General features: G+C 29.2%; 1 protein-coding gene across 1 annotated transcript; it reads left to right on the forward strand.

The window, feature by feature from the left end:
* The first annotated feature begins 10,643 nt into the window (after positions 1–10,643).
* On the forward strand, positions 10,644–14,457 carry LOC132932534 (uncharacterized). The gene is made up of 3 exons (XM_060998921.1): positions 10,644–10,968; positions 11,082–11,394; positions 13,639–14,457. The coding sequence occupies exons 1-3, from the start codon at positions 10,829–10,831 to the stop codon at positions 14,455–14,457; spliced, it is 1,272 nt and encodes a 423-aa protein (XP_060854904.1). The 5' UTR covers positions 10,644–10,828.
* Positions 14,458–19,541: the final 5,084 nt, after the last annotated feature.

Consider the following 19,541-nt stretch of genomic DNA (forward strand, 5'->3'; position numbering starts at 1 on the left):
AAAAAAATTTTAATATATCGAAATTATTTAGATCATATTTAGACAAAACGATATGTTTTTTTTACCCAACAAATAAAATTTTATTGATATTTATAGACAAAAAAACTAAAAAAATTGAAAACTGACAATGTCCGTAAACAGCTCAAAAAGAGTCAAAATATTTTCAAAAGACCGAAGCATAAAAAGTCCGCTGTGGAATAAGTTCTAAGCTTAAAAAGTCCGGAGTAAAAAAGTCCGGTATATTATATTATATACATAACAATATTTGAAATAATTTATAAAAAAAAAATCAATGATTATATTTATGTACTTAGTAATTAGTATCATATCCTATATAAAAAAATCGAAACAATTACATACAAATAAAATATACATAATATATTATAATGATTAAATTGAATATTAATTAACGTCATCAAAAAAATAATATATAAAAAAAAAAATAAATGTTGTCAGGTAAATAATTTAGTTACAATGTATATAACTTTTTATACCACTGGCTTTTTAATCTCGGACTTTTTTTCCTAGGACTTTTTTACTACTGGTAGTATACCGGTGGCAGTGTACCTATATTGCAGTGGCGGCTCGTGGTTTGGACGACGGGACCCCCTACTAAAATTAATTAAATGAAGACAATTAATTCTATAATATTTTTAATTTTACATTTTTAAAAAATATTGCAAATTTTTAAATAGTAAAATAGTTATAAATTACTTACTTTACATATTTTGTCTATTACATTAATTGTCGTGTGCGAACATTTAATTTGTTTCTCAGGTTATTTCTCTCAGATACCAGGAGACTATGGGTACGCCGTACGTGCGTACACAGTCAGTGTTCGGATAAGATAAGTATTTTTTTTTTATCTAAATAAAGATAAAAATAATGGAACTAAAATATATCTAGATAGATATAATAGATCACTTAACTCATATTTATCTGGATAAAGATAAAGATGAATACTTATTTATCTTTTTTTTTTTTTTTAATTAGTTTTATTACACAATCTGTAAATATATTATTTTTACAATGAGCGTAAGTGTTGTAATAGATTAATAAAAAGTGACTGAAGACTTGAGCGAAGAATCCATCCAGTGATGGGACTTCTTGGAGTTGTGGATGGGTTTTATTCAGTCAGGAGGTCCCGACACCATTTTCGTCTTAAACGTCTTCCAGGGTCACCTGGAATGCTGAGGGTAGATAGGTTTGAGATTAGAGGATTTCGGTGGTTGGAGAGATTTGAGTGGAATCGTTTATATAGAGTTTTGGCTACGAGTTGGACTGTTGGAATAGAGAGGTCCTTATGGAGTGTATCGTTTGAGACGTAAAAAGGGGCTTTGGTAATTTGTCGAAGGCATTTGGATTGGAATATTTGAATTTTTTTTATGTTAGATGGTTTGGCTGAACCCCAAAGTTCTATACCATATGACCATACGGGCTTTAGTAGCAATTTATATATTATATTTTATTATATTAAGTATTTTGTTGTTCAGATTGATGTGTTTAGATGTAAGGAGAAGACGTAGCTGACGGGATCGGTTATTCAAGGCAATACGTTTGGTATGGATGTGGTGGGCCCAGGTCAATCGACGATCCAGGTGGAGTCCGAGATAGTCTTATTATCTAGATAAAAAAAAGATACAATTTTTTTTTTAAATGGGTTTTAAATTTAGGTATATTTTAGTTGGCCACTATGAACATAATAATAATAATGATATAAATAAAAATAATTACATTGTTTATAAACCATAAACTTGGTTTGAAATTTTTATAAATATTTAAAATGCGTTTTTACAATTTCGTGATTTTTATCAATATAAAATGTATCCAGATGAATTTATTTCGATTAGTAAAAAAATTATCTATGATGAACGTTTAGATACCTTATAACTATTTATCTAGATAAGATAAAAGATGAACAAATAATTATCAACAAATAAAATTTATCTAGATAAAGATTAAAGATACGCATGTACAAGCGACGCGATGCAATCGTGTGCGTGCGGCTAAGCTGCGTTCTTATATACGGATATTGGACGACCGGCAGCGTCGTCCATACAGTAAAATATTTATATATTATTACTAGCTGATCCCGCTGGCACTTCGTTGCCCGTTAAATGTACCAATTCTATAAGACTCAAACTTTGTTCAATTCGTTATTTAATATTCGGTGTATGGTGTATGGTGTTCACAATTTATCCTAACTTTTCTGTTGCCCGGAATAAAAATTCTGATTCGCAGCAGTATTTTATCAGGTAGGCAATCTACCTGCGGTAGATCGCGAACCCCGTGCTGTTTGTACGTAAGTGTATGATTTAACTCTAAAGTTTGTCATTTTTACTTAATTCCACCCACGGAGGATTAATATAATCAATTAATACAAAAGCCTAACGCAACCGTACTAAAATCCGACGAATAAAAAAAAAAACAAATTTAACACTTTTTAAATTAGTCTATCTTCTTCCCAGAGGTCTAATCTACACACAACCATTAATTTTTATCTATACTAACAACTCTCAGCATGCCTACCCCCACTACTACTTCTGTTGGAAAAGTCTGTGTGCGTCGTCGTCTCGTCGATTACGGCAAGCGTTATAATAGAATCATAAATGACACATGCCACCGTGTTATTTTAAAATCGAAATTAATAATATAATGTGTTATCGATAAAGTGTTGAGTATCCGAGACATAATATCTATATATCTGCTCGTCGTTCGGTTTATTTTTGGTTCAAGCTGGTCGGTGACGCGGCGGTGACACGGAAGGGGAAATTTGGGCGGCCACGTCTAGCCACCGCGCGTCGACGGCTGCCGTACCACGAACCTCACCCACCGTCAATTAAAAATTAACTATTTTATGCTCTTTTTACCCTTTAAAATGCGAATTCCGAAAAATCCTTTCCTAGTGCGCCTATACATAGTAAGAAGTACATTTACTGAAAATTTCATATCCATGGCTTCAGCAGTTCCGGCTAGGCGATGATGAATCACCCAGGACAAGTCTTTTTATATATACAGATATTGGGTAATTTATTTTTAAAATTAACAGCGTTGTCGGTTGCTAATCGCTATTATTATTATTTTAATTTCAATTTTCTACTGCGACCTGCGACTATATAAAATGTAAGATGAATGAAAAAATAGATCTACTTTGTTATGGTAAGATGTATATTTTCGTGTATTTAAATAATTTGTTATACCTATGGATACCTCTATTATATTTAAAGTCAACCACTAGCACCCACGAACCGCCACTGCTTTACTGTATATTTTATACGTTTTATTTTAGCTGCGTCGGGGTCTCGCTGATGTTATAATAATAAATAATAATAATAATAACACATAATATAATAAAATAATAATAGATAGTTATAATATTGTTGTAAGGAAAAATTGAAACGATGAAATGCCATCTATTCTTTTTACACGTCTGTATGAACCACTGAGTTGCGCTATTTTATGTAATATAATTATATCGTAATATTTTGTAATATAATATATAGGTAGTAATAATTATTATTATATAGTACAGTAAAACTTCCATATTACGAAGTGTCATGGGGCATTAAAAATATTCATATCACACACTGCGGCGGTAAAGCCAAGACTATATAATGTAACGCCACCGCTCCAATGTGTGTGGACCTAACCTTATAGAGAATTTTGTTTAATAGAATTTAATAAATTTGGTTTAAATTAATTGATTTGATTCTCAAAAATATTTCGTTAAACGAAAAATGTTGTTAAATGAAAGTTTGTTATACGGAAGTTGTACCGTATAATAATTAATAACCTGTTATTCTAAAAATTATAGTACAAATAAATTATTATATTATAATATATATTATGATGAATATCATCTGATAATGAAAATAATAAATAATAATATACATAAATAATAAATAATATGGTTTCTAATTTCATAATATTTATAAAACAATTGTTATACGAAACTTGAAAGTAAATCTAGTAGGAAATAATTTTGATTAGTAATTATTCAAGACTTAAAATAAATACCTATAATTTAAATTATTTTAGCATGGTTCTACATTTAATGCACTGAAAAACAGTATACTTATGCACAACAAATACCAAAATTCCTAAGTATACCAAGACAACATAACAGTAACAACTAATATAGTGCATTTACACGAACCATCGTCCGAAAATATGCAAAATAAAATGTTGTGCTTAGAATATTGTAATGTCGTGAAAATCAAATTTGTATCTCAATTATTTTTAATTCAGAGCGAAATTCGTCGATGTATAAAATAGGCACAGATACGAAATGGGAGCCCCCAAAACTATAGAAAACTAACAATATTGATTTTTATGGGTGAATCAGTGAAACTACTGAAACCGTATAAAATTAATCTAAATTATTATTTCGTTGTCAATAATATTATTTGGTGCAAATCTAGTTGAAACAAAAACTCAATTTTATGGCTTATCATGGGTATCCAATGGCAAATATTGTAAAAAATAATTGTAGTTAAGAGGACGTGATACTCGCATGTGTTATCTCCGTCTTACAAGTGCGTAACATGGCAAATTTTACGCTCAGCAGAACACGTGTAGCTCCGTTAGTTTAAAAATTATAGTGAATTGACATCTTATAAAATCTGAAGGTAAGATTATTATCTAGGCAACCTCATCGGCTTTTTATTATAATTTAATTTTAAAGCGAGTTATGAGTATTTTAAAATTGTAAATCGTATTACGCGGTAAACTTTGTATGCGCGGCGCGCGGTCTCTTCCGGCAATAATATTGTCGATCTCTGTATCTTGCACGAAAGGAAAATTGGCGCGGCGCATCTTAACCAATCTAACGGCGTGTCGGTTTTAAGACAAATAATATAATTTAGAAAATTAAATTGAATGAATGGATTTATTTTTTTCTTGATGAATATAAGATACATAGATAGCTACAACAATAATAATTGTAATTAAACAAAAACAAATTATAGATTAAACGAGCAATACGATTCTATACGGATCACTGAATTAGTATTAGTTGACTGTTATTGATTATTATTTTTGTCGTACTTATAGGCTATAGCACGAGAGACAAAAGAATACAAAATGTACAACAAAAAAATTCTAATAATTTAAGGCCATGACTACAGAGCATAAATAATGATAATATTATCAAACGCGCATACGCGCTTAAAAAGGTGGTATAGTTGCCAGGCGCCGTCTGATACTCTGATTCGTATTGCGCAGTGTTGCGCGGGCTAACTCCACCCACCACACGGTGTGCCCGTGTAATCCCGGCTTCAATGGCGTTTCGTTTGTGTCGAACTGCGATAAAAATAATATTGACTGCAGTGCAGTGAGTTGTGATTATGACAATATGACTTGGTTTCTTGGACAGAAACTATTTATACGTTTTATAAATTTTTGATTGCGTCGGCCGGCAATACAACCGCAATCGATCATAATAATAATAATAAAACATACATTTTACACACGTTTTTCGATTTACATCGTGCGTCGAGCTCAATGGTTTAATAATCAAAATAGTTAAGCCAAAATTCTAATTTTCACAGAAGTATTTTAAAATTATCTATTACATAATAATTTATTACTATATATTTATACAGACGTATTTGTATACCTACTATAGGAGAAAATTAATGAAGGCAAATTTAGAACAGTTTAATGTATATTTTACGAATTATAATTAAAATATTTTTTAATACTCAAATATTCAAATATACACATTTAAAAATTAATACTACCCGCTGCACATAGTATAATATTCATAAATTTGATTACGTGTAATTTGTGGAATTAAAGCCATTATAATATAAAAAAACTGTATAAATAAATATGAATTAAATATAAATATATTTATATGGTATGTATGAATTTAATTCGATAAAATATTGCTTATAATATATTATATAGTTAGAAATATGGCTATCGAGGAAACGAACATTATATATGCTCACTAATGACTAATGATATTTAAATATTTTCGTAATCAGCAGATTGTTGTCTATATTATTGATATAATGATGTAGTCGTGTTTTTTAAAGATACACCGTACACACTGCAATGGTGGGGGTAAATTGTGTCACTCGACACTCATCATGTCTCTACTTTTATTTTGCCGTTTCGAGCACTGATCAAAGCAAAATATTAGTACAATATTAATACAATACTAGTATTGAATATATTATTATTTGATAATTTATATTAAAAATATATGCCTCTTTCCACCATTAATTTAAACCTGTTTACAGGTCATTATTGGTTATATTAAAATATTCATAAAAAGTTTTAGGGTAGAACACGTCATTATATTTATATAATAGGTATACATATGCCGGGTTGCATGAACGTTTATTAAATATTTAATGAACCAATAGTACGCTATTGAATGAATAAAAAGTTATTCATCCACTAAATGTTAAATAAACGTTCAATAACGTTATTGAGTCATTAAACTATTGGTTACCGGTCAATTAAACTAATGATCCGATTTCGGTTGAATAAAAATTTATTCGTTCATTAAACAGTAGTATACAGTAGGTACCTACGTCAGTAACTACCTATGCGTCTTGTTAATGCGTTACACCACTTACACACTCTTACATGTTACATTCTTGAATTTTTACTTGCTTACCACGTATATAATTAATTATTAATATTTAATACCTACATCACAAAGTAATTAAATACACTTTGAAAAATGACTGATTCCGACTCATCTAATTCTGATGATGAAATGGTGTTGGATGTATTATTTTATTTACCCAGACCAAGATTCTTTCGGGATAGGTCAAGCCCATTGGAGGATTTCGACGATTTTGACTTTAAAAGTAGGTTTAGGTAAGTAACTAATAGCTATAATAACCAATAAGTTAAATAAAATGTAAATAATCGTACCTAATTTGATACACAATAAATGCATTTTTTTACAATAGACTATCAAAGGAAACTTTTGTATTTTTATTACATTTAATTGGAAACGATTTGCGACGTTCTACAAATAGAAGCTTCGCCATTTCTCCAGAAATACAAATTTTGGTGACTTTAAGATACTATGCTACAGGTACCTTTCAAGTATGTATAGTGTAACCTACATCAAAATGTATAGTACCTACCTATATTTTTATTTGTTTTTCTAAATGTAACGTTATATATTATGGTAAAGTTACTGTTGAACTGAACACATGTGTTGATGCATTAAGATTTAAGACCTCCGCTCTGGTCTATAATAGTGGCAATTTGCAATTTTTTCGCTGCCATCCAAGGCATGTATTAGTCATAAATGATTATATAAGTCTGTGCCTGGTTTTGAAACCAATTTAAAAAAAAATTTCCGAAATCAGTTCACTACGTGGCAGTGGCGTGCTAGGCGAGTTTTTGATCGAAAAAATGGGTTACGGGCAGCCCTTAAGGGGACGTCGCACACTCGCACCCTCAAATTATGTTGTCTTGTTGTCTCCGTCTTACACAGTGAGGAATTTTGTATAGGGGAGGTGGCTAAGTATGCAAATACAATATGTCTTTTATTTACACTTTTTATAGCCCCTTAGCCACCCCCTGGTCTTACATACGTACGCATTGCACATTTTACGCTCAGCAAATCACGTTTAGCTCCGTTATTTTAAAAATAAAAGTGAATATAAAATTATAAAATGTATCTAATAAAATTAAAATTAATATAAAAATAATCTTATAAAATTCAAAGGTAAGATTATTATCTATAGTCAATCACGTAGGCTTTTTTATTATATTTTAATTTTAAATCGAGTTATAAGTATTTTAAAATTGTAAATTGTTTGTAGGTACATCTTAAAATTAAAAATACTTATAACTCGCTTTAAAATTAAAATATAATAAATAGCCTATGAGATTTCCTAGATAATAATCTTACATTTTAATTTTATAAGAAGTCAATTCACTCTTATTTTTTAACTAACGAACATATCTTTCTCCCATTCGGTAAAGTTTTTTCCCCGTTGCCGTTTTAATTTAAAATCACTTACATTCACTTCTGACATAATAAGAATATACTTTACTTATTACAGACGTAGGACGTAGGTAAACATAAAAACACATTAAATAGACAATAGTTAGGTACTAGGTAGTATAATATTATACAATATAAATGCAATTATTTTGTACCGAACTACCGATTAAATTTTCAAACTAAAACAACAGCTGATTAGTTGTTATCAATTTTCAGTGATAAGCTTCAGACTTCAACATAAACCTTGGTATCATGTTTGAAACCAATTCATTTTTATTCAACTGTTTGTGCAACCCAAATCGCTTAATAAAATTATTTAATGATTCAATAAAACTATTCATTAAATAAATTTAAGGAACGGTTTCATGCAACCCGGTATATATAGTCACATAAATCGGTTAATACAAGTAATATAATTATAACAACAGTCGTCAGTCATGTACTCATGTCCACTGAATTAAATACATATGTATAATAATAAATATATAGTTCAGTATTTCGTTTATTATAAAATATAATATACAAAAGGAGTACTATAAAAACTAATGTCTACTTTTATTTAATTTAAAAAAAAATTATTATACATGTTATATACACTTTCGTCTTTGGTGTACAATAATATTAAGTTCATTGAAATATAATTCACTAGAATAAATCACAATTATATTGGCCCGGACACATATAATATACCAAAAGGCAATTAGTAATTACCAATCATTTTACAATTAATCATAGCGATACTTACGGCGGAAATGTTTATAATAATAAATAGTAATGTTTACAAAAATACCTACTTTATAGATCTTAGATAAAATAATAATATATATAATATGTACAAATAAAATAATATCAGTTTCAGTGAAATTTTTTAAATATAAAAATAATAGTGATGATTTTATCGTTGTAGCATACTATATGTAAATATTATTTAACATTATATTTCGTGAATAGTGGTCAACAATCTCGCGTTTTTATTAAAACGATTTTGTTTTTTAAAATGTTTGAGTCTATTGAATGACCCATCCTTTATATTAATATAACATAATCATAAGATAATAGTAAATATTATATTATATTATATTATACTATTCAACTGATGATCTAACGATTTCTTGTCTTTTATGGATCAATTACCGATACTACATAATAGGAATCATATTACGATTGTTACGAATGCATTGACATTACATTATTAATTATTATCATACAATTTATACTATTGTAATAATTTGTAACGAGTCAACGACATCAGTTCGTCAATGTTTAATGCCGAATTTCCAAATTAATAAATAAAAAAAATTTTTGTATAATACTATATTTAAATAGTATACATTAATATCTCTCAGAGAATTATTCAAAATATTATTTTAATGGTTTCATTTTAAAAATTCTTTCGACGCGAGAATACATCGGAAAATCGGTGTGTTTTGGCCTTTAATATTTTTAATAGTCTAATCTGATATAAGGTAAAAATGATTAATAATAACAACTACTTAGACCGTATAGACAGCATTTAGTTTTTGTGCGTGAAGATATACTTAATAATTATTAAAGTCGGTACAACTGACTATTTTACAATCGAAAAAAAAACAGGCGCAGAGTTTCAAGTGATCAATAAATTATATAATACGTTTTATATTTTAATATTCGTTTATCCACGGCGGGCACAAATTCGTTATCGTCTGGAGGTCACCACTTGTCGGAACGAATCGCGCGGTGGTGCCGAGATGGAGAGTTCTATTTTTATTTGGGGATATCATCGTCCATGATCCGTCTTCAGTCTTATCGACTGTCGTCTTATTATTTTTCCACATAATTGTCATAATTAAAAATTTTGTTTGATTATCAAAACAATAAGACATACCGTTTACACATAATACTATTCGAACAATATTTTTTTTTTATTTATAATGTTATTTTAGACTATAATATCATGTTTATAGGATACAAGCATAATATTATATTTAATATTAATCTTTTAATATTATATATTTTGTTACGGTTTCGCGCATTCACGCTGTCCGCATTTTCCCGCATTTGGACTAGTCACCGACAAAAATCAAAAGTATACAGAAAATTGTACTAACAATGACATTAATGTTTCTTGGAATTGTCAGAGACGTGGAGACGTAAAAACGTCGGTTTACTACAGTCGAGACCTTCGGTTTACTTACTACAATCTTCATGACAATTCATAATAAAAATAATAATTTTAAGAGTAAAACAAAATATTATGAACTATATTATAGTAATAAGTAATAAGTAATAACGGAACTCGTGTTTGTGGGATGGTGTGGGGGGCGGGGCATTGTTGGTAATGCTCAGACAAAAATAATGTGAATTGTATAATAATAATAAATTAATAAACGAAATTCTCCCTAATAATAGTGTATGCACACGAATGTGCTCTCGCGTGCGTGCCTTTATATTATTATTCAGTTTAATTTGACCTTGCGTTTCATTTCACTATATTTTGCTTATAATGATATTTTCACTGATTTATTAGAAATGCGTTTGAAGGCTATAAATAATTTTGTGTTTAATTTGTAGAATTTCTACTTTGCAAACGTGTACGTGCACGGTGCACTAACATATAAAGGCGGTCCCACACGACTGGTGTACTTGGCCAATATTTGTCACTGGTGATATATGACCAACATTGGTCTTTGCTCCTACACGACTGGTGTATATTCACAAGTATTCATTAATATTTATCAATGCCCAGCGCTGGTACACTTGCCATGGCAATTGTATATACTCCCACATGGATTGTTTAGTTGACCAGTTCATATACGTTTATCAAGTTCTCTCATCAGTGAATTAAATTAAATAAGTCAGTTCGAAATGGATCCCGAACAGAAGAAGGTCGTTGCTGTTGCAAGCTATATTGCTTTGAGCTGTGCGTACTCGTTAAAAAAAAAAGCCAAAAGAGAAAAACGTAAAAGAAGATGGTGGATGGTTTCTATTCTTCAAAGTCGTGAGAGGTAAGTCAATTATATTAATATTTATAAATAAAAAATAAAATCATGTACCTAGAAAAATTAAAAGTACATATTTATAAAAATTGTTAATATTTTTATTAAAACTTTTCTCGTAGGTATAGTGCTACAAATATGCTGAGTGATTTAAATAAAGAACCATCGGGAAAATTCGAAAATTTTTGTAGGATGTCTGCAAGTGATTTTGAGTACTTGATTAATAAAATAGGGCCTCTCATCACAAAAAAAGACACAAATATGAGGAAAGCTATTCCAGCCCAGGAAAGATTGGCCATAACATTACGGTTTTTAGCTTCGGGAGATAGCTTTGTAAGTTTGTCTTACCTATTTAAGGTATCAAATCAGATTATTTCATCTATAGTACACGAAGTTTGCAGTGCTTTAGTTCAAATCCTAAAAGATGAAATAAAAGTAAGTTGGACATTTCTTTAAAAAATTAAACTAAGTTATTTACAAATTTATTTAGTATTTATCTATAATCTATATTTTCAATATAAAGTATTTTTGGTAGTAAATATTAATTACTTTTTTTAGTATTTAAGTGTTCTTTACAAGTTACAAGTTACAACCCTGTATACATAATATATATAATATATATTGATTATAAAATGTAAACACTTTAGCGAGGATTGAAAAGATACTTGATATATTAATTAATAGTTAATACCAATGAAAAAAAAAACTTTACTTTATTAAAATGTAATAACAAAAAATGCATAAATATTCGACCCGTAATACAAATTTAAATCAATATCTTTTGATTTAAACCAAATTAAAATAAAATAGTTTAAGCATGGAGTAATACATATTATAATGTACCTACTACCTATATAATATATTAATATTACTTAAAATTAATTAATGAATGAGCAAATGCTAATGGTAATAATTGCCAGATAAATCGGTAGGATGTAGAGCTGAACTATTTGAGTTTGATTCTGGAGATGATAAGGAGTTTTGATAAGGAGTTGGCACATTTTGATAGGGAGATTGTGTAGGCATTGTAGAAATATTTTGGCATTCAACTTCTTGCTGTCCGAGGTATGTAGGTGAAATATATTTTGGCTGATAATTAAATCTTTCTTGTGTTGAAATATCTGTATAAGACTGTACTGTACTATTTTGAATATGTGGTAATTGTGGTAAGGTAGACTTTAAGTAATGTAGAGCCGAACAATTTGAGTTTGATTCTGGAGATGATACATTTTGATAAGGAGTTGGTACATTTTTATAGGGAGATTGTGAAGGCATTGTAGTTAGATTTTGACATTGAACATCTTGCTGTCTGAGAAGTGTTGTAGGTGAAATCTGTACTGGCTGATAATGAACTTTATCTTGTGTTGAAATATTTGTATACGATGGTATTGTATTACTTTGGATAGGTGGTATTCGCGGTAAGGTAGACATGGGTTGATCGTAATAAGAATTAGGCTGGTAAGGAGAATTTTCATAATTATTCATTTTAGCATTGAAGACCAAATTATCAATATTATGCATTATTATTTCACGAGTTCTTTCGTCAAAATTTCTCAGTTTTGTTGCCAATAAATCGGTATACAGTTGTACATCATCTTTAGGGGGCTGTTCTGAAACGCTTTTTAGTATATCAAATGCGTCTCCCATACGTTTTTCTAAATCCACATCACTTAAGTTTGTTTTTTTTGATTTTTTCCTAGCCGGTTCTTTAAAAGTTCTACCTGCTTCAGCCTGAGTTTCTTCCTCACCGATATCCACATTAAGAAGATCGTCATTATTTGGGTCCCTATCTTCCATAAATGACGTATCCACCAATTCCTAAAAAAAACGATTACATTGTGTTCAAAACTTCAAAATATTTTATTGCAATATTATTTTGATTATTATATCTTAATTAAATATTTTATGTCACAGCCCACTATTATTTTTAAACTTATAAAAATATGTATGAACCTACGTGTACACTGTATACACTAACATATACGATATAGGTCAATTAATGGACGTGGCTGTTCAAACGTGGGGACAATTGGACAATTTATTGTTATATTGTTTTTTTCATTTTTGGCGTGTTATTGTCTTTTTTGATATTAATTTATATTAAGGGCCTAGCCACACTATGCGTTTTGGCGGGTCCGGGTAAATCGGATGCGTTTTGACCGGACGGTATTCACTATGCCACACTATGCGGTTTTGTTCCTGCCAAAACAGCTTTCTCCCACCAATTTTTTCATATTTTCATTGATCACAAGAGTCCAAACAGTCGTATAGGACAGACTTGATTCATTTGATACTCAACAGTAAAAACATCTAGTTAAACAATAATTAATGAATACGTAGATATTCATATTATTTAGACACTACATAATTTGAAATAAAAATAATTTGATATTGGTTTACAAGTACCTAACTACCTAAGTAATATTTATTATATTATATTATATTTTAATTTCGTAGGACTTTAATTACCTATTATCAATATAAATAGTACCTAATGATAAAGTAATAAATGTAAAAATGAATAATTATTAATTGTAAAATTAATTATATGGAAGATTACGACTTTATTCATTATTTTATTTTACTATTTCTTTTTCTAATTAATTTATGTTAGATTATTTACCATTTTATTATAACTATTGTTATACCTACGCATATTTTATTTTTTATTTCATTCAGATGCCTACCAGCCCACAAGAATGGAAAACCATTTCAACAGAGTGGGAGGAAAAATGGAATTATCCTCACTGTATAGGTGCCATGGATGGCAAACATATAATTACACAGTGCCCCATTAACAGTGGATCCGAATATATTAATTATAAAGGAACATTTAGTGTTGTGCTGATGGCATTAGTAGATGCAAATTATAATTTTTTATATGCCGACATTGGGTGTCAGGGCAGAATTAGTGATGGTGGCGTTTTTAGAAACACAACATTGTTCAAAAAAATTGAAAATAACGTATTATTACTTCCGGCAGATCAACCCTTACCTACTAAGACTCTTCCTATGCCATATGTAATTGTAGCAGATGATGCCTTTGCCTTATCTACAAATATAATGAAACCTTATCCGGGGCCCTATGCTAAGGGTAGTGTTGAAAGGGTGTTTAACTACCGTCTTTCACGTGCTCGCCGGGTAGTCGAAAATGTGTTCGGAATAATGGCGTCTACTTTTCGTATGCTAAGGAAACCTATATTATTAGAACCAGAAAAAGTTACCAGCATTGTTATGGCATGTGTTTTATTACACAACTTTTTGAGAAAAAGTAGAACATCGTCGTTAAGATATACTCCACTCCGCACAATCGACTCTGAGAATGAAGGAGAGTTTATACCAGGAACATGGCGAAATGAAATTGACGACCGATCATCAATGATACCATTAAGAAATGTCGCGAGAAAATCAGGATTAGAAGCCAAGAAAATAAGGGATGAATTCGCCGAATATTTTTCAACTACTGATAAATTACCATGGCAAGACAAATATTGTTAATTACATATTTAAATATATTATAATCAATAAAATTAACTTACTTCTGTATTTATGGTGTCCCTTTTTTCATACACCGATTTCAAAAAATTTTCCATTTTTTCATAGGCAAACCAACTTGGTTTAAATACATGGTCCGTACCTGCGCCTGATTTGTTGCTGGCCTTTTTTTTTGCCAAAAGTGGTCGAAATGTTGACATTAGCGATTCTTTTTTTTTCTTCAGCTCTTTGATGTTTACTGGTATGCTCATTGAGTCTTTTATTTTTTTCCATGAATCAAAAACTATATCACGATTTCTATGTAATTGATCTTTCGGATTCCAAATCGCAATTTCTTTTTCATAGAGATCTAAAAACTTGATTGTCAATTCGTTTGTCCACTCCATATTATAAACAATTTTTTATTTATCAAACTATTTCTAGTGAATAAAATAAATCACAGAACAATAATAAGGACGTAGGCACATACTGCTCGCACTAGATATGGTCAACGACTGAATAATGAAGATATTTTGTTTTAATAAGTTAAAATAGATATATTATTATATTTTCGTTATATTATTCGCATGAAAATAATAATAGAAACTAATAATAGTATTATTTATTATTTATTGGTTAAGCTGGGGTTATAATATAAATATAGTATTGACTGTTGACTGTTGAATCCATTATTTTAACCAAATACTATATATGACAATACGGGACAAGACAATGATAATTGTAGATACTAGATGATATAATATAGTCCCTGGAAATACTCGAATGCGCTACATAATATGTATATATAATCCTAGAGCGCGTTCGTTACCTGCTCAAGGGGAATAGGTACATGTATTGCGATTTTTGACACTAGTTATAACGTATCGTCATTTATAGTATTTGTTTTAACTTCAAATATAATTTATATATATAACAGAATTAACTATATTTAAGAAAACGATAAACTTCGGAATATTTATATTATAGATATATTTTTATTGTATAGATATATTTTGTGATTTTGATAGAGGTAAGATTACATACTGAAGTCATTTAAAGCACATTTTATTTTCTATGGTACCTATTATATAATATAAAAACTGTAAAAATACAGTAAGTACCTAAAGCTATGTAGGTCTGAGTTATATTTTAATCTTATCGATTTATGATTTGTTTGTTTAGGAAGTAAGGAAAAACGTAAATACACATATAATTAATTAACACATTTTTTAACTTCAATAAAATGTTTAACTTTTTTTAACTCGCACGGCCAGCTTCTACAAAATAACATGTTCTATACCACAATTATACAATAATTTTACGTATACAGATTATTATTTATATATTTATATTATTTATTTTAAAAAAAAAAATTTTAAAAAACTCGCACGGCCAGTCAAACACCAGTCACCATGTAGTGCCATGCCGTGTGGGAGCAAACGCCAAGTTGAATGTAAACATTGGTGGTCCTTTGACTTGTGTCAGGTTTACCGACAATCCACCGGTACGAGCCAGTAACCAACAATTGTACTTGTGAAGCCTCCTATACGACTGGCGTAATGTCACCAGTGACAAATGTTGGCCAAGTACACCAGTCGTGTGGGACCGCCTTAACACACGACACAATATACGAACACACTTTGTATATTATAATGTGTGTGTGTGTGTAATATTAACTCATTGTAAACTTATTTCGTTTATGGATGGCCGTAATATATAATATTATCATTAATTATTATCGTGATTACCCTCCTTCCGCCTTCGATGACCTTATTTACGTTATAAATAAACTTTTCTACAACCAACGGACGGGCGGCTACGCATTCGTTTTAACAACAAAACAGTAATACGTTATACGTATATTAAAAATCCGCTGTTAACATGAACAACACTTTTCGTTAAATTATTACATTTTATTATGTAATATTATGCCAATAATTGACCATGTGGCCATGTACCTTGTTTATATACCGGATTTGCGTCGTTTATAGTATAAAGTCGTGTTCACGCTACTCCGTGCGTCGTGTTCCACATTATATTTTAATACGTAATAAGTAACAAATTGTGGGTTACGTTACTTATGAAGTGGAATACTTTCAAATCTACATGACAGATTCATAATATAATGAGAACCCAGCTCAAAGGTGGTACGCAGTGTACACGACACAACTTTGTGTAAGTACTACGCAGTGGTGGTGGCGGTAAATAAATTGTGTCCAGACTCATTTTACCAGTGTGTGGGAACCTTTACACAAGTTAAATTGTTTAAAAATTGTTTAAATCTTTAAATCATTAAAATGTTCAACAAGCTATTAAATTGCCGCATCAATAACACTATAAAATTAAAAATAAAACAAAATCGTACGTACTGAACGTGAACAAAGTAAAAATAATTCACAATCAATTTATTACAGCGGACGAGTAAAATAGTGATATCGATCATTGGATAATGACATTTAAAACAGTTAAATGATATGTCTTCATCCGTTATTTGATATTTCTGTAATTAAGTGCTGAAATCACGTGACCGCCATCGCGTGACAACCGATAACAAACTATTCAACTATTAAAATTAATAATAATTATAAATAATATTATTCTAAATATAAATGCATTTTAATAGTAGTGTGCTTGAAATATTAAATTGTGCATTAAATAAAACAGAATAAGGTATTATTAAGAGTTATGATGGTAAAAAAAATAAAAATACATATTGTGTGTTGTATAAAGATAATTTTGTAAATATCTAGATAAAGATAAAAAACCAACATTTATTATCCAAATAAAAAAAAGATAATTTTTTTTTTTTAATATGTACTCATTTATCACAAACCTAAGGTGAATAAAGTATATTAGATAATTCATAATATTATGTAGCACATCTTAATTTCATAACAGTTGTGAACTATGTAACTTTATAAGTCAATCTAATGTTATTTCAAAAAATATGTTTTTTAAATTAAGTAAAGGGCAATTTTTAAAACGCCATAAAATTTGATGTCAAAAAACAAAACTTCAAAATTATTTCGACTTGAAATTTTCTTTATACCTACATGTATTATGTTTTTAATAAATCATTATTGTTTTACCTAATTAACACAATTAAAATAAATTAAATTAAAAATACAAATCAAATGTATTGTTTTTTTTTTTTAATAGACATAAATAATAATAATGATATTTACATAAATATTTAAAAAATTTATATGAATATTCAGTATTTAAAATTCCGGTAACAATATTTAATAACTAATAAGGGCCGGGCCACACATAGTGGTTGAACCACTGTTGTAACGTGTCCGCTTCAGCACTCGAAATTGAATCAGAAGTAGATACACAAATTTGCATAATATACTTAAAGTATTTTATTAATTATAACAACGTTTGTTCTAAAACTAAAAGTACATACTCTTGTCGTCTCTCGTATTTGACTCTCCTACTTTGTCTATGACTTTCCTATTTATGCTAAGCGGAGTCACCTTGTTATTTTGACGTCCGTACAATCTAAAGATGAGCGCTATTTCTAGTCTTCACCTTTTATCTGTGCACACGATTTCCTATAATATGAATTTCTGGCAAAGTCATGGAATGTCAGTGAATTCAAATACATAATTATAAATATTATTTTACATACTAATAATGAGGATTATTACACCACCCAACAAATTCAAATTGTTTGATTTTAAATGAAACCGCCTGATATGCGTTCACACTTACGCGGTTCAGCAGCGGTTGAAAAATCGACCGCAACATGTCCAAGTGTTTTGAATTAGTCCGTCCACACAGCCGCGATTCATAACTGCGGTTATTTTTTAAAATATCATATGCATTAAAAAATAAGAATTCAAATAGTGGAGCCTAAAGTTTCTAGTAACTTTCATAACCCAAAATTACACTGTTTTTTGTTTGTAAAAAAACTGTTGTTTTAAAATATAATTTAAATTTTTTTGATTAAATCTATTCTACTGAGACTTATAAAATATATGAAAATCGGATGTCTTTTCTTTTGGAACAGCGTATAGAAATAGGTTGGTAGGTAAGGTAAGTAGGTAATATAAAATTTTAAATATAAAATGTAAAAATGCCTCACATAATACAGGTATACTTACTACTTAGATATAATTAATTTTTCATTACGAGCATGTCAACTGTAAATTATGGTACTATAAATTATTAAGTTATAGGCACCTACTATTATAGTATTATGGTATATAAATAAATATAATATAATATAATAGTACATATTTATATTACCTGTGTTACTCGTAGGTTTGTATAAATTTGTTGGTTATTTATATTATTTCATTAATTTTAATTAATTTTGGGTCGTCCAAAATATTATATACCTACCTAAAGTTATTGATTATTGTATAATTGTTATTATTATACTATAAAATATTAGTTATTTCTATTGGTTAAGGATTTATACACATTTTATTTTTACATCATAGTATTTGATAAATTGGCTTGATTATTTTCATTCAACATAACTTGTTCGTAGTGTATGTAGTGTGTTTGTGGTTTTAAACACTTATTAAACAATAGTTTGAAAATGTTCGACACCGAAAAATGTATTATGTTGATCGAAAGTAATCCTTGCCTATGGGATATAGCGAGTAAAGTTTACATGGACAAAAATGTAAAAAATACATGTTGGCGTAATGTAGCAGAATCCATGTACACTGGAAACTGGTGTGAACTTTCGGACACCCAAAAAGATGAAAATGGTAATTATTATATTGATATAAGTTTTTTATACACTTAAATATTTAACATTGGTGTCCCACAAATTACTACCAACCTGCATATTGCATGCGTTCTTGCCTTATATAATAAAACGTACTGTATTATTATTATTATACTTAACTACAACTTAAATAAAAAAATAATACACACAAATAAATGTATTAATATTTGTTTTATTTTTCTTCGCATGGTACGTATTATAATGATTAATAATTAAAGTATTTTGGTCATTTAATTAATTATTTAAAATAATAACAAATATTGAGCAGTTAAATTATTTAGTAATAATTACCTAGCGGGCTTATTTAATCAACATTGTAAATTATACATAAAAATAAAAATAAAAGTAATAACGAACAACA

Source organism: Metopolophium dirhodum, chromosome 1, assembly GCF_019925205.1.
Source record: "Metopolophium dirhodum isolate CAU chromosome 1, ASM1992520v1, whole genome shotgun sequence".
In the NCBI taxonomy this organism is placed as follows: Eukaryota; Metazoa; Arthropoda; class Insecta; order Hemiptera; family Aphididae; genus Metopolophium; species Metopolophium dirhodum.